The sequence below is a fragment of the Dendrobates tinctorius genome, unplaced genomic scaffold (genome assembly GCF_039654945.1).
Source record: "Dendrobates tinctorius isolate UK_male_01 unplaced genomic scaffold, ASM3965494v1 ptg000011l, whole genome shotgun sequence".
NCBI classification, from domain to species: domain Eukaryota; kingdom Metazoa; phylum Chordata; class Amphibia; order Anura; family Dendrobatidae; genus Dendrobates; species Dendrobates tinctorius.
Window position 1 is genome coordinate 115,024,671 of NW_027361679.1, and position 17,228 is coordinate 115,041,898.

The 17,228-nt window shown below is 41.4% G+C and overlaps 1 protein-coding gene across 3 annotated transcripts in view; it reads left to right on the forward strand.

Moving 5' to 3' along the window:
- Positions 1–16,602, forward strand: part of CIB3 (calcium and integrin binding family member 3) — a 78,509-nt gene extending 61,907 nt beyond the window's left edge. For 2 of the 3 annotated variants that reach the window (XM_073546424.1, XM_073546415.1), the window contains one exon: positions 2,953–3,188. In XM_073546424.1, the coding sequence (XP_073402525.1) occupies positions 2,953–3,188 (236 nt within the window). Of the gene's footprint in view, positions 1–2,952; positions 3,189–15,829 lie in introns of those variants that run through there. The other variant, XM_073546431.1, reaches the window with a different exon arrangement.
- The last annotated feature ends 626 nt before the right edge of the window (positions 16,603–17,228 follow it).

A 17,228-nucleotide genomic window follows, 5' to 3' on the forward strand; every position in this document is an offset into this window, starting at 1 on the left:
GGGGACTCCATCTGCGGCAGATCTTCAGGACGGGTAAGTGCTTGCTCTTCTGGCCGCTGCATCCGGTAGTCCAATGTGCCAGCAAACTCCTGCGATTCTTTCAGGCGCTTATACGCCATCGCCATCCTGCAAAGTCCTTTCCCGTTCTGGATCTTCCTGAGTTAAAGCCAACAATCCCGAGCTCAGTTCAATTTTGTAATTCACAAGGGTAAATCTTCTACCCGTTCAGAATGGGTCCTTTGGATCTTCGGCGCAGTTTTACCGCTGAAGTTGGTGTATTGGCGGTGATGATCCTGTGGTAGGGGGCCGGGCTAGGGGGGTGGACCACTGCTTACCAGACGAGGCAAAGATGAGACGGAGACAGCTTCCACTTGTAACAGTTCCGGATTTATTTGTCGTCCTCCTGACGACCACCAAACACGCACCGCAGCTTCTTTACACCACTGTATCGCCAGGCCCGGGTACCTATTCTTCAGCTCCAGTCACAGTAACGCACCTCACGGATCTTTCACTGGGGGCTGTCCTAGACCAATCTACCCCCAGCGCTTCACCTGCCTGAGGTCGTCTTCCAATCAGTACCCCCGGGGCCTCGTCTGTCTTGCGGTACGTCGAGTCAGGGCCACCCCCCTGACTGTCTCTCCTTTGTCCGTCCCCCTGGCTGAGCTCTTCTCACTTTCTAATCTTCTGAGCTCCTCCCGGACTAAACTCTCCTGGAGCCCCACCTTCTTCTATTTATCCCCTCTCTCACAGATCACACACACCAACCTGACGTACACTACACCACACACACCAACCTGATGTACACTACGCCACACACACCAACCTGACACACTTCGTCAGGTTGATGTGCGTGGTGTAGTGTATGTCAGGTTGGTGTGCGTGGTGTGGTGTAATGTACGTCAGGTTGATGTGTGTGGTATAGTATACACCACACACACCAACCTGACGTACACTACGCCACACACACCAACCTGACATACACTACACCACGCACATCAACCTGATATAGTGTGTCAGGTTGGTATGTGTGGCGCAGTGTGTCAGGTTGGTGTGTGTGGCGTAGTGTACGTCAGTTTGGGGGGTGTGTGTGGTGAATACTACACCACACACACCAACCTGACATACACTACATACTTTCCATAAGCGACATGGTGTCCGCTAATGACTGGAGCTAATTTTCCATTCAAAAAGTCAAACGGCGCTCCTACCCTTCCGGGCCCTGCCGTGCGCCCAAACAGTGGTTTATGAACACATATGAGGTATCGGTGTACTCAGGAGAAATTGCCCAACAAATTTTAGGATCCATTTTATCCTGTTGCTCATGTGAAAATGAAAAAATTGAGGCTAAAAGAAAAATTTTGTGAAAAAAAAGTACTTTTTCTTTTTTACGGATCAATTTGTGAAGCACCTGGGGGTTCAAGGTGCTCACTATGCATCTAGATAAGTTTCTTGGGGGGTATAGTTTCCAAAATGTGGTCACTTGTGGGGGTGCTCCAATGTTTAGGCACACAGGGGCTCTCCAAATGCGACATGGCAACCGCTAACGATTGGAGCTAATTTCCATTCAAAAATTCAAATGGCGCTCCTACCGTTCCGGGCCCTGCCGTGCACCCAAACAGTGGTTTATGACCACATATGAGGTATCGGTGTACTCAGGAGAAATTGCCCAACAAATTTTAGGATCCATTTTATCCTGGTGCCCATGTGAAAATGAAAATATTGAGGCTAAAAGAAAATTTTTGTGAAAAAAAAGTACTTTTTCTTTTTTACGGATCAATTTGTGAAGCACCTGGGGGTTCAAGGTGCTCACCATGCATCTAGATAAGTTCCTTTGGGGGTCTAGTTTCCAAAATGGGGTCACTTGAGGGGGTGCTCCAATGTTTAGGCACATAGGGGCTCTCCAAATGCGACAAGGCATCCGCTAACAAAAGGAGTTAATTTTCCATTCAAAAAGTCAAATGGCTCTCCTTCCCTTCTGGACCCTGCCATGCTCCCAAACAGTGGTTTATGACCACATATGAGGTATCGGTGTACTTAGGAGAAATTGCCCAACAAATTTTCGGATCCATTTTATCCTGTTGCCCATGTGAAAATGAAAAAATTGATGCTACAAGAAAATTTTTGCTGGAAAAATTAAAATGTACATTTTTCCTTCCACGTTGCTTTAGTTCCTGTGAAGCACCTGAAGGGTTAATAATCTTCTTGAATATAGTTTTGAGTAGCTTGAGGGGTGCAGTTTTTAGAATGGTGTCAATTTTGGGTATTTTCTGCCATATAGACCCCTCAAAGTGACTTCAAATGTGAGGTGGTCCCTAAAAAAATGGCTTTATAAATTTTGTTGTAAAAATGAGAAATTGCTGGTCAACTTTTAACCCTTATAACTTCCTAACAAAAAGAAATTTTGTTTAAAAAATTGTGCTGATGTAAAGTAGACATGTGGGAAATGTTATTGAGTAACTATTTTGTGTTACTAAATAACATTTCCCACATGTCTACTTTACATCAGCACAATTTTTTAAACAAAATTTCTGGCTTAACAGAATAAAAATTGAAAATTGCAAAATTTTCTAAATTTTCGCCAAATTTCCGATTTTTTCACAAATAAGCGCAAAACTTATCGACCTAAATTTACCACTAACATGAAGCCCAATATGTCACGAAAAAACATTCTCGGAATCGCTAGGATGCATTGAAGCGTTCCTGAGTTATTACCTCATAAAGGGACACTGGTCAGAATTGCAAAAAATGGCCTGGTCATTAAGGTCAAAATAGGCTGGGTCATGAAGGGGTTAAGAATGATGCAGATGTACATATTTCACCTATATATACTTAGGCTGAAGTAAAATTTCAGAACATCTAGTTGGGTCACAAATGCTTTGTCATCATGTTACTGAATCTTATTGTCAAAATAAAATTACTTTTCATTTTTTCCCCTCTGTGTTCTTTTCTTAGATTTCAATAATGATGATTACATATGTAAGTCAGACCTAGAGAAAACGCTGAACAAGCTTACCCGAAATGAGCTAACACCAGAGGAAGTGTGTTTGGTTTGTGAGAAGGTGATAGATGAGGCTGATGTAGATAATGATGGAAAGCTATCACTGGAAGATTTCCAACACATGATTGTGAGAGCACCAGACTTTCTCAGGTATCAAAAATCATTCTGGAAAATGCTATACAGCTGTTAGCAGCTTTAAAGAATCAGCTTAATACTTGTCTATGCCTGATTTTACAACTCATTGCCATTTCTACGATTTTGACCTAATGAGTGAAAAATGGCCAGCCAAACAACTGAAAAAAGCTAACTTGACCACTGTAACCATTACTATTATGATGCAGTGACAGACAGGAGGCAGAGCAAGCGTTAACAATTTTAACAGTTTAGCTTAAACAGGGGATTTACTCTTTGCAGGGAGATGAATGGTTAAACATACACAGTTCAATTGGAAAGGATATGCAGAGATAATGAACAAGGTAATGGCAGTTCTTTTGTACACTTATCATGTCAGAAGTTCCTCCGACTCTAGATGCTGCTTGAAAGTCAGTAGGGCCAACAACAGCTGGCGCGGTTCTTTTACAAGAAGGTCCTGCTGGTAACGGTGGTCTGTCTTCAGGCAGTAGTGGATGGTGTCCGGTATCTTCCACTGGGCCCCTACCTAGTCCATAAGTGGCTGCGGGCAACGCAAGCAAAGCCGCAATACTGTCAGGGTTCTGGTCGAACGGTGTGGCAATGTCCGGCAATGTGGGCAGCAACAAACAGTCCTGCACTCTGCCCTGGCTCTTACGCTTACGTGTGGTGCTCAGCTGAACAGGGCTCCCGGCTCTCTCCCTCTTAATGCAGCAGACTATGGCAGTGTCCTGGCGTAAGGTCAGACACAATTCGTCCCTGCCTGGCTGCGTACCGCGCGGGGCACGCTGCGCACGCACCTTGCCCCTCTCATGGCTGGCGGGAAATAGCGGATGCTGGCCTGCGCGATGCTGGTGCTCCCAGCACACCTCTCTCTGAACTGCTGCAGCATTCTCTCTCTCTGCAGCAGTCCCTTTGCAGACGACGGGGGCTGCCGCAGTGCCGGTACTCGATGGGGGGAATAGATAGATAGATACATAGATAGATAGAATAAAAGATGGCAATTCATTTGCTGCATGCGGTAAGATCACAGCGGGACAGGTTAGAATAGCATAGATAGAATAGATATATACACATAGAATAGATATATAGATGTCAGTGACACACACACACACATGTGTGTATATATATATATATGTATATATATTACATAGATAGAAGAAAAGCCGGCAATTCAGCAGCCGTGTAGTGTAAAATCACAGCAGGAACCCATAGCATAGAATAGATGTATTACATACAGTATATTCACATAGAATAGATATAGAGATGTCAATGACATATACAATTAGTATAGTGTGTGTGCAGCTTACTGTACTTGTATTTAATTAATAAAAGATTATTTTTCTGAAAACAATGGTTTGGGCTCCAGCGTAATTTTCTAAACCAGCAGAGGGAAAGCCGATGACTGGGGTCCGATGTTTATAGCCTGGGAAGGGGGTAATACCCATGGAGCTTCCAAGGCTATTAATATCAGCTCACAACAGTATGCTTAGCATTTCCTGGCTATTAAAATGGGGGACCCCTAAAAAAATGACGTAGGGTCCCCCTATAAGTAATAACCAGCAAATTCTATGGAAACAGCTGCGGGCTGATATTTATAGCCTAGGAAGGGGCCATGGATACTGGCCCCCTCCAGACTAAAAACATCAGCTCTCATCCACCCCAGAAAAGGCAGATCTCTAAGATGTGCCAATTCTGGCACTTAGCCTTGCTCTTCCCACTTGCCCTGTAGTGATGGCAAGTGGAGTGATGGTTGGAGGAGTTGATGTCACCTTTTGTATTGTCAGGTGGCATCAAACCCCAAGGTCAGAAATGGAGAGGCGTCAATAAGACGCCCCCTAACAAACTCCATAGTCATATCATATAAAAACACACACACAGAGAAAAAAGTCCTATAATAGAAAGAATTACACAGACTCCTTTAATAAATCTTAATTAAACCATAGTTACAACCTCGCCCATTCCACCTATGCCCTTGTCTTCTGCAAAAAAGTTAAGAAAAACAAACAACAATATTCCTCACCTTTCCGCAGAGATGCTACTAATCCATTTGTCCCACGACGAGTCTAGCTCTGCAACATCTAGATGACAGGCTGCCTGGTTGCATGATGCGACCTTACAACCTGTCATCCAGCAGAAACACTGTGCAGCATATGCTCAGTGTCTCCCTGTGAACTCCTATTCCCTGTCTGACAGCACTGTGAGCTTGAGAAAGTTCTCCTGCTCGCAGTGCTGTCAAACAGGTCCTGGAAGTTCACAGCCAATTAACTCACTTCACCTATCTGACGTCAATGGGAGTGCAGTGGGTAAATTGAGTCCAGCTGTGTGTAATTTATTCTCAGTATAGCTGCAGTTGTTGTTTGAAGGCCTCAGACGTTTGCTTGATTGGGGATCAAGCAGCATCATGAAAACAACAGAACACACCAGACAGGCCAGGGATAAAGTTGTAGAGAAGAGTAAAGCAGCGATAGATTATAAAATAGCCCAAGCTCTGAACATGTTATGGAGCATTGTCCAATCCAACATTCAAAAGTATGGCACAACTGCAAACCTACCAAGACATCACCGTCCACTTAAACTGATATCCCAAGCAAGAAGAGCACTAATTAAATTAACCCCTTTCTGACATCAGACGTACTATCCCGTCCATGGGACCCGACCCCTATGCCCATGGACGGGATAGTACGTCTAGCGCGATCAGCGGCGCCCACGTGGTGAGCGCCGCTGATCGCGGCCGGGTGTCAGCTGATTATCACAGCTGACACCCGGCACTATGTGTCAGGGGCAGTCATGGACCGCCCCCGACACATTAACCCCTTGCACACCGCGATCAATCACGATCGCGGTGTACCGGGGGTTAAAGGGAAGCATCGGCAGGGAGGGGGCTCCCTCCGTGCTTCCCTGAGCCCCCCACAGCAGCGCAATGTGCAGCGCTGCTGCGGGGGGCTCTTTCCCTGCAGGTCCCCAGATCCAAAATAGTGACGGGGACCCTCGGGGGCCTGCAGGGAGCTGGCTTCCTCAGTGCCTGCAAAGCACAGGCAAGGAGGAAATCTGCACACTGCCTGCGACAGATTGCTGATCTGTCACAGTGATCTGTGATGTGACAGATCAGCGATCTGTCACAGGACAGTGATGTCCCCCATGGGAGAACCTAATTAAGTTAAAAAAAAAAAAAAAAAAAGTGTAAAAATAATAAAATCGCTAAATAAAATTTAAAAAAAAAATATTCCCTAATAAATTCATTTTTTGGAAATAAAAAAAAAACAATAAAAGTACACATAGTTGGCATCGCCGCGTCCGTAACGACCAGCCCTATAAAACTGTCCCATTAGTTAACCCCTTTAGCGAACCCCTTAAAAAAAAAAAGCAAAAAATAATTTATCATACCGCCGAACAAAAAGTGCCATAACGCGTGATCAAAAAGACACATATAAATATCCATGGTACCGCTGAAAACGTCATCTTGTCCCGCAAAAAACGAGCCACCACACAGCATCATCAGAGGAAAATTACAAAAGTTATAGCTCACAGAATAAAGTGATGCAAAAATAATTATTTTTTATATAAGTTTTTATTGCATAAAAGCCCCAAAACATAAAAAATGACATAAATGAGGTATCGCTGTAACCGTACTGACCCGAAGAATAAAACCACTTTATCAATTTTACCGCACGCGGAACGGTGTAAACGCACCCCCCAAAAGAAATTCATGAAATGCTGGTTTTTGTTCATTCTGCGTCCTATAAATCGGAATAAAAAGCGATCAAAAAATGTGACGTGCCCAATCATGATACCAATAAAAATGTCAACTCGTCCCGCAAAAAATAAGACCTCACATGACTCAGTGGGTCAAAATACAGAAAAATTATAGCTCTCAATATGTGGTGATGCAAAAACTATTTTTACAATAAAAAGCGTCTTTTAGCATGTGACAGCTGCCAAATATAAAAACCCGCCATAAATAGTAAATCAAACCCCCCGTTATCTCCCCCTTAGTTAGGGAAAAATAATAAAATTAAAAAAATGTATTTATTTCCATTTTCCCATTCGGGCTAGGGTTAGGGCTAGGTTAGGGCTGAGATTAGGGTTAGGGGTGTGTTGGGGTTAGGGTTGGAGTTAGAATTGGGGGGTTTCCACTGTTTGGGCACATCAGGGGCTCTCCAAATGCAACATGGCGTCTGATCTCAATTCCAGCCAATTCTGCGTTGAAAAAGTCAAATGGTGCTCTTTCCCTTCCAAGCTCTGCCATGTGCCCAAACAGTGTTTTACCCCCACATACGGGGTATCAGCCTACTCAGGACAAATTGCAAAACAACTTTTGGGGTCCTATTTCTCCTGTTACCCTTAGGAAAATAAAAAATTGGGGGCAAAAATATCATTTTTGTGGGAAAAAAATATTTTTTTTATTTTCACGCCCGGGCGTTATAAACTTCTGTGAAACCCTTGGGGGTTCAAAGTGCTCACCACACATCTAGATAAGTTCCTTAGGGGGTCTAGTTTCCAAAATGGTGTCATTTGTGGGGGGTTTCCACTGTTTAGGTACATCAGGGGCTCTCCAAAGGCAACATGACACCCGCAGACCATTCCATCAAAGTCTGCATTCCAAAACGTTACTACTTCCCTTTCGAGCCCCGACGTGTGCCCATACAGTAGTTTTCTCCCACATTTGGGGTATCAGTGTACTCAGGACAAATTGGACAACAACTTTTGGGGTCCATTTTCTCCTGGTATCCTTGGGAAAATAAAAAAATTGGGGACTAAATGATCATGTTTGTGGAAAAAATACGATTTTTTTTATTTTCACGCCCGGGCATTATAAACTTCTGTGAAGCCCTTGGGGGTTCAAAGTGCTCACCACACACCTAGATAAGTTCCTTAGGGGGTCTAGTTTCCAAAATGGGGTCACTTGTGGGGGGATTCCACTGTTTAGGTACATCAGGGGCTTTCCAAACGAGACATGGTGTCCGATCGCAAGTCCAGCCAAAAAAGTTAAATGGCGCTGCTTCCCTTCCGAGCTTTGCCATGCGCCCAAATAGTGGTTTACCCCCACATATGGAGTATCAGCGTACTCAGGACAAATTGCACAATAACTTTTAGGGTCCTGTTACCCTTGGGAAAGTAAGAATTGAGGGTGAAAAGATCATTTTTGTGGAAAAAATATGATTTTATAATTGTACGGCTGTACATTATAAACTTCTGTGAAGCCCTTGGGGGTTCAAAGTTCTCACCAAACATCTAGATAAGTTCCTTGGGGGGTGTAGTTTCCAAAATGGGGTCACTTGTTGGGGGTTTCCACTGTTTAGGTACATTAGGGGCTTTCCAACGCGACATGGTGTTCGATCTCAATTCCGGCCAATTTTGCATTGAAAAAGTCAAACGGCGCTCCTTCCCTTCTGAGCTCTGCCATGCGCTGAAACAGTGGTTCCCCCCCACATATCAGGTATCAGCATACTCAGGACAAATTGCACAATAACTTTTCCAGTCCAATTTCTCCTTTTACCCTTGGTAAAATAAAAAAAATTGAACCTGAAATATTTTTTTTGTGAAAAAAAGTTAAATGTTCAGTTTTTTTAAATATTCAAAAAATTCCTGTGAAGCACCTGAAGGGTTAATAAACGTCTTGAATGTGGTTTTGAGCACCTTGAGGGGTGCAGTTTTTAGAATGGTGTCACTTTTGGTTATTTTCTATCATATAGACCCCTCAAAGTGGCTTCAAATGTGATGTGGTCCGTAAAAATAAAATGGTGCTGTAAAAATGAGAAATCGCTGGTCAACTTTTAACCCTTATAACTTCCTAACAAAAAAAAATTTTGGTTCCAAAATTGTGCTGATATAAAGTAAACATGTGGGAAATGTTACTTATCAAGTTTTTTGTGTGCCGTATCTCTGTGATTTAAGGGCATAAAAATTCAAAGTTGGAAAATTGCAAAATTTTCAAAATTTTCGCCAAATTTCCGTTTTTTTCACAAATAAATGCAAGTTATATGAATGAAATTTTACCACTAACATGAAGTACAATATGTCACGAGAAAACATTGTCAGAATCACCGGGATCCATGGAAGCGTTTCAGAGTTATTACCTCATAAAGGGACAGCGGTCAGAATTGTAAAAATTGCCTGGTCATGAATGTGCAAACCACCCTTGGGGGTAAAGGGGTTAAAGTAACAGCCAAGAGGACTATATTCACTCTGGAGGAGCTGCTTAGGTGGGAGAATCTGTCCACAGGACAACTTTTAGTTGTATACTCTACAAATCTGGCCTTTCTGAAAGTAAGCCATATGACGTCCCATTTGCAAAAAGCCATGTAAGGTGCAAAGCTATCATGTGGAAGAATGTGCTCTTGTCACATGAGACCAAAATAGAACTTTTTGGACTATATGCTAAATGCTATGAGTTGTGGAAAACTAACACTGCACATCACCATGAAAACACCATACCCACCAAACATGGTGGTGGCAGCATCATGCTGTGTGGATACTTTTCTTCAGCACAAACAGGAAAGCTTGTCAAAGTTGATGGGAAGATGGATGGAGCTAAATAGAGCCAGTTCTGGAGGATGCCTGTTAGACTTTATTCACACATCAGTATTTTGATCAGCATTTGTATGCCTAAACCATGTGTGGTTCCAAAACACAAAACAGGTGTAAATCATTCAATTATAGTTTTTCTCTGTAAATTCCACTCCTGGTTTTAGCATCCAAATACTGGTGCAAATTATTCACCAAATGCTGAAGTGTAAATAAGTGCTTAGAGGTTGCAAAAGACTTGAGACTGGGGAGTAGGTTTACCTTCCAGCAGATTAACGACGCTAAACATACTGCCAGAGCTACAATGGAATTGTTTAAAGCATATTCATGAGATTGAATAACCCAGTCATAGTCCAGACCTAAATCTCATTAAGAATCTGTGGCAAGACTTTAAAATTGCTGTTCACAGACGCCTCCATGCAATCTCACTGAGCTAGAGTGAGTGTGCAATGTAAAATGGGCAAAAATTTCAGCCTCTAGCTGTATAAAGCTGGTAGAGACAAACTCCAAAAGACTTTCAGCAGTAATTGCAGCGAAAGGTGGTCCTATACAGTATTGACTCAGAGGGGCTGAATACAAATGCACCTCACAATTCTCAGATTTATATATTTTTGAAGTAATTAAAAATTTTGTAATTTCCTTTACACTTCACACATACTTGCTACTTTGTGTTGGTATAGTTGAAACTAAAAGTTTACATACACTAAGAAAATGGGTCTTCCAATTGGACAATAACCTAAAGCATACAGCCAAAATGCTAACAAAGTGAATTAAGGATAACAAAGTCAATGTTTTGGAGTGGCCATCACAAAGCCCTGATCTCAATCCTATTGAAAATTTATTAAGCAAAGCTGGAAAGGCCGGTGCAAGCAAGGCGACCTACAAATCTGGATCAGCTACACCTGTTTTGTCAGGAGTAATCGGCCCAAATTCCGACCAACTAGTGTGAGAAGCTTGACCAAAATGTTTGACCCAAGTCGTTCAGTTTAAGGGCAATGGTGCCAAATACTAATGAAATGTATGTAAACTTTTGACTTTGTAGTATGTAAAAAAAAAATGCCTTAAAACACTTTCTCTATCATTACTCTGGCATTTGGCAAATATGTATAATTATGGTAATCCTGATTGACCAAAAATGGAAAGGTTTATTCTGATTTAATGTCAGATATTAAGAAAAACATGCACGTGTGTCTTTTTATATAGTGTATATAAACTTCTGGTTTCAACTGTATGTCACATAAAATCCCAATAAAATAATTTTAATTTTGTGGGTGTAACGTGAAAAATGTGGAAAAGTTCACGGGGTATGAATACTTTTTTCAAGGTACTGTATTAGAAACTGACCCAGTGAACACATGGAATGAACCATGAGGATAAAATCGCAATGTGAATCAGCCAGAAACAATTTTTAAACATACTTACTTTTAATAACGAATAGGGTATAGTAGGATAATTGTGTAATGAGAGGGTTATAATTGCAATGTCCAAGATGGGGAATGGAAGAGTCAAGTTAGCACCATAAACACCTAGGACAATGTATAGCAAATAGTATTGACTGCATATGTTACATTCATATTTTAATAATGCTGTTGTTGTTTGTGTAGGGGGAAGTATGTATGAGAATAATACTTTTAGAAACAAGCTGGAGACTTGTAAAGATTAACAATTAAAAAGCATGTTAATGTATTTTATTTTTCCATGTGTTACATATTCATGATTATCAAACTGACGTAGACGATGTAAAACAGCTACAACATTATAAATATTTGCCCCTAGGCTTTGTTCACGTTTGCAATATGTTCTGTTCTGTTAATGTTTTTGATGGCAACATGGCATAGTTTGCAGTTAAGTTTGTTGCCACAAGCACATTACAAACCCGATCTTCCCCATTACGTAAGTAGGATATATGTGTATTCATTGTAAATAGGGATCAGCGGATCAGTGGAAGTTCAGGTTTCTCTGGTTCGGCTGAACCTTAGTCCAAAGTTTGGTCCGGGTACCAGAACTTGACCCGAACCCAAACTCCATATAAGCCAATGCGGACATGAACTTTGGTGCTGTAAAATGACTGCTAAATGGTCGTAGTACTGGCTAGGGTGCTGCAAAAGGAAGCAAAATACGGGTTAGTGCGAGACAATTGCCCTGCAAACAAATGTGGTTAGGGAAATGACTTAAAATAGCACAGAATAAAAAAATATAAAAAATAATAATCTTCAATCGGGAGGCATGGGTCCAAGTGGAGAAGTGGAGCAGTGCCTTAACTGTGTAGATTATTGGACTTGTTAATAAATAAATGAAGAAAATTACATTGGGGGTCCCACCTATTTTAATAACCATCTAAGGGAAAGCAAACAGCTGTGAGCTGGTCTTATTATGCTGACACACACGTTTCTATTGTCATCGTCCGTGAGACATAACTGCAACTAAAACTATGAAGCGTTGTTCTCAGAACGATGCTCCATAGGTTGCTGGAGAGAATCGCTGGAAGTCGTGGGAACCACAATGGATTATGTCAGAGCTGTGGGGGGTTCTTTTTTAACAATAAATGGTTAAACCAAGGAGAGTGTGGGGGGTGTCCTTATTCAAATAAGCTTTTTTCCTGTGTGTGTGACTTTTTATTTTTAAATACAGAGTTAGTAATATTGATGTCTGATAGATGCCTCTCCATTACTAACTCCTGGGCTTGATGCCAGCTGACATTACACAGCTGACATCAACCCCAAAAACTATTATCCCGATTTCCCCTGCACCAGGACAATTGGAAAGAGCTGAGGATAAACGCCAGAATTGGCACATTTAATTGATGTGCCATTTCTGAGACAGCTGATGGCTGGTCTTTTTAGGCTCGGAAGGGGCCAATATCCATGGACCTTCCCAACATATTAATATCAGCTTACAGCTGTCTTCTTTGCCTCAACTGGTTACTAAAAATACGGGGGACACCACATCATTTTTTTATCCCCCCATTTTTAATAACTAGCAAAGGCAAAGCTAGAGGCTGATATTAATAAGCTGGGAAGGTCCATGGATATTGTCCCCTGCTCAGCATAAGACCAGCTCACAGCTGTCTGCTTTCCCTTAGCTGATTATTTAAAAAGTCGTTTTTTAATAATTTATTTATTTTACACTGTCCCATGCTAATGAGAGCACAATGGCAGCGCCACCCATCATTCAGCTTTTATACAGGCCGGGTCACGTATTGGCATAGCTGTGATGGCTCCAGCCTAAAAGCTTGTTGATTGGCTGCACTGTAGCTTTTCAACAAACTTTATTCAGCACCAAACCCGAACAGTAAACAGACTTAGGCCGGAGTCACGCTAGCGATTAAATCGGACGAATGCAATGCGATAAAAAAATCGCATTGCATTCGTCCCAATGTTATTCTATGGGGCAGCTCCCATCATCCGAATTTTTTTTTTTCTGAACGTTTCCTCGGACCGAGACAATCACAGCATGCTGCGATTGTCACCGATTCTTGGATCGGACTCGCCAATGCAAGTCTATGGGGGCGATAAAAAATCGGATTACAAACGGACCAGATACGTGAGTTGCGATAAAATCGCACCCGGTGTCCTTTAGAAAAAGCCGGCAATTCATTTAGCAATACAGTAAAATCACACTGACTGGTTAAATAAAGAAACGAAAGAATAGATATAGACACATAGAATACAATATATATATATAATTCATGCAGTTCTTCATAGCAGAATAGAATTTGCCGGCTTCTGTAAATTCATTCCCCTACCCGACATGAAATGACACATGATTTACATATAGTTAACCATTTCATTTCATTTTTTTTTTTATGTCTATCACTAGTAATTAGATGAGGGTTTTTGTGTAAAATTTTGGAGTTGTAGGTGTTAATTTAAGGGGTTAATTCGTTGTAAAAAATGGCGGGGAATTCCGCTGACGTCACTGAGGCTGCAGGGAGTCCCCGCAATTTTTTACAACGAATTAACCCCTTAAATTAACACCTACAACTCCAAAATTTTACACAAAAACCCTCATCTAATTACTAGTGATAGACATAAAAAAAAACATGAAATGAAATGGTTAACTGTATGTAAACCATGTGTCATTTCATGTCGGGTAGGGGAATGATTTTACAGAAGCCGGCAAATGTTTCAGTGGCTATTCTGCTATGAAGAACTGCATGAATTATAAATATACAGTGGGGAAAAAAAGTATTTAGTCAGTCAGCAATAGTGCAAGTTCTACCACTTAAAAAGATGAGAGGCGTCTGTAATTTACATCATAGGTAGACCTCAACTATGGGAGACAAACTGAGAAAAAAAAATCCAGAAAATCACATTGTCTGTTTTTTTTTCATTTTATTTGCATATTATGGTGGAAAATAAGTATTTGGTCAGAAACAAGCAATCAAGATTTCTGGCTCTCACAGACCTGTAACTTCTTCTTTAAGAGTCTCCTCTTTCCTCCACTCATTACCTGTAGTAATGGCACCTGTTTAAACTTGTTATCAGTATAAAAAGACACCTGTGCACACCCTCAAACAGTCTGACTCCAAACTCCACTATGGTGAAGCTGTCAAAGGACACCAGAAACAAAATTGTAGCCCTGCACCAGGCTGGGAAGACTGAATCTGAAATAGCCAACCAGCTTGGAGTGAAGAAATCAACTGTGGGAGCAATAATTAGAAAATGGAAGACATACAAGACCACTGATAATCTCCCTCGATCTGGTGCTCCACGCAAAATCGCACCCCGTGGGGTCAGAATGATCACAAGAACGGTGAGCAAAAATCCCAGAACCACGCGGGGGGACCTAGTGAATGAACTGCAGAGAGCTGGGACCAATGTAACAAGGCCTACCATAAGTAACACACTACGCCACCATGGACTCAGATCCTGCAGTGCCAGACGTGTCCCACTGCTTAAGCCTGTACATGTCCGGGCCCGTCTGAAGTTTGCTAGAGAGCATTTGGATGATCCAGAGGAGTTTTGGGAGAATGTCCTATGGTCTGATGAAACCAAACTGGAACTGTTTGGTAGAAACACAACTTGTCGTGTTTGGAGGAAAAAGAATACTGAGTTGCATCCATCAAACACCATACCTACTGTAAAGCATGGTGGTGGAAACATCATGCTTTGGGGCTGTTTCTCTGCAAAGGGGCCAGGACGACTGATCCGGGTACATGAAAGAATGAATGGGGCCATGTATCGTGAGATTTTGAGTGCAAACCTCCTTCCATCAGCAAGGGCATTGAAGATGAAACGTGGCTGGGTCTTTCAACATGACAATGATCCAAAGCACACCGCCAGGGCAACGAAGGAGTGGCTTCGTAAGAAGCATTTCAAGGTCCTTGAGTGGCCTAGCCAGTCTCCAGATCTCAACCCTATAGAAAACCTTTGGAGGGAGTTGAAAGTCCGTGTTGCCAAGCGAAAAGCCAAAAACATCACTGCTCTAGAGGAGATCTGCATGGAGGAATGGGCCAACATACCAACAACAGTGTGTGGCAACCTTGTGAAGACTTACAGAAAACGTTTGACCTCTGTCATTGCCAACAAAGGATATATCACAAAGTATTGAGATGAAATTTTGTTTCTGACCAAATACTTATTTTCCACCATAATATGCAAATAAAATGAAAAAAAAAAACAGACAATGTGATTTTCTGGATTTTTTTTTCTCAGTTTGTCTCCCATAGTTGAGGTCTACCTATGATGTAAATTACAGACGCCTCTCATCTTTTTAAGTGGTGGAACTTGCACTATTGCTGACTGACTAAATACTTTTTTTCCCCACTGTATATATATAAATATATATATATGTATTCTATGTGTCTATATCTATTCTTTCCTTTGTGTTTGAAAACCTGTCATAGGGCTCCATTAGATGTCCATTTTGCAAGTCTGCGAGAGATCTCACCAGATGGATGTCAAACGGATGCTTACATGCAAATAAAATCGGTTCTACACTGGAATGGAGCCATGGTGAAGAAACCTTTGTGCGTTGTGTGTGACTCCAGCCTTACAGGAAAAACTCTGTGTTCGGAGTTCGGTACTGGACGCTTTACAGTTCGAGTTCACTTATCCCTAGTTGTAATTTCTTTGAATACCTATCATTGTATTGTGTATAAAGCCTAAGTACTGACTTTGTAATATGAATTCTAAAATGATTAATTTGAGTTATTTTTTTTTGTTCCAACAGCACATTTCATATCCGGATTTGAAGTTTCCAAACATAAAGAGCTGTTCAGTTGTCTGCTTCAGTTTTATATTGTACATACAAGTTAAAGCCTTTGTCATTGCCCATTACATGTGTTTTCTAATAATTTTCTTTTTGAGCCACATTAACTAAACATAGACGTTCTGTAATTATTCTAACTAATCAAAGAGGGAATTTTTTGACTTGGCCAATGATCTACCAACCACTTGGTGTTATGTTATGTATTACGAGTTTGCGAGTTTGTAGGACAATCCCATGGAGTTGTAAATCTTTACAATATTACAATATTAGCACCATCATCACAGTTAAAATGAGCATTGCAAATAATCCCACTGTATTATGAAATTGATATTCTGTAAAGTGACTTGAGCTGAATTAACCAGCAAATATGGTATTTGTTATCTACATACTATTTGTTTATCACATATGAGGCCTATACAGGAAGCTCCCACTACTATTCACTGTAGGCAGAGAGAATTTCACTTTAGTTTCACATTTGCGCCGTTTTGCGCAGCATTTCGTGTGCACATAAAACGCATGCCAAAAACACTTGTAAGCGCTGTGATTTTTTAACGCATCAGCGTGCGTATGACGACAAAAAAACACAGCGTTTGTATATGTTTTCATGCGTTTGCATTTTTTATGCGCATGCATTGTCTAGGTGTCACATTTCACAGGATGAAAATCCTTGCTAAATTCTTGAAACAAACTACACCAATGGAACATCAGTGGGCGTGTGTCATGGGAATTCTTTATATATACCCTGTTTACAGCTGAATTCTTCAGATTTGCTTGCTTTTTCCTTTGTCAACATGGATCTGCACTGGAAGAGTTTTCACTTCAACTTGGATCTGGACATCGCTCTGGCTCAGGCTTTTGCATTTGCTTGCCAGCAAGAAAGGGAGAGAGAGAGAGACAGCGAAGACTGCAGCGGCGGCATTTGTGGATACATCCGATTATTGAACGGGAGAGCCGTGGAGCGTACCACACCCTCTACAGTGAGCTCCAGGCAAAATTTAGGAGAAATTTACTGACTATACCCGGATGTCCCAAGAAAGCTTCAGGGATTTGCTTGCTCGTGTTCAAGAATTCATCCGGAGACAGGACACACAGCTCTGTCGTGCGATTCCTCCTGAGGAACGGCTCCTGGTCACATTACGGTACGTAATATTTAAAAACCAATGCCTGCATAATTTTCGTTGTTCTGCCATGTACTATTCTCAAGCCTGCAGAATTATTGTTCTGCCATGTAGTAAACAAAAGCCTGCATAATTATTGTTATGCCATGTACTAATTTTTATTTTTTATTACATTGTTTTCAAAAACCTTATACATAAATATTAATTTTTGATCTTTCTCGGTTTCGCAGATTCCTGGCTAC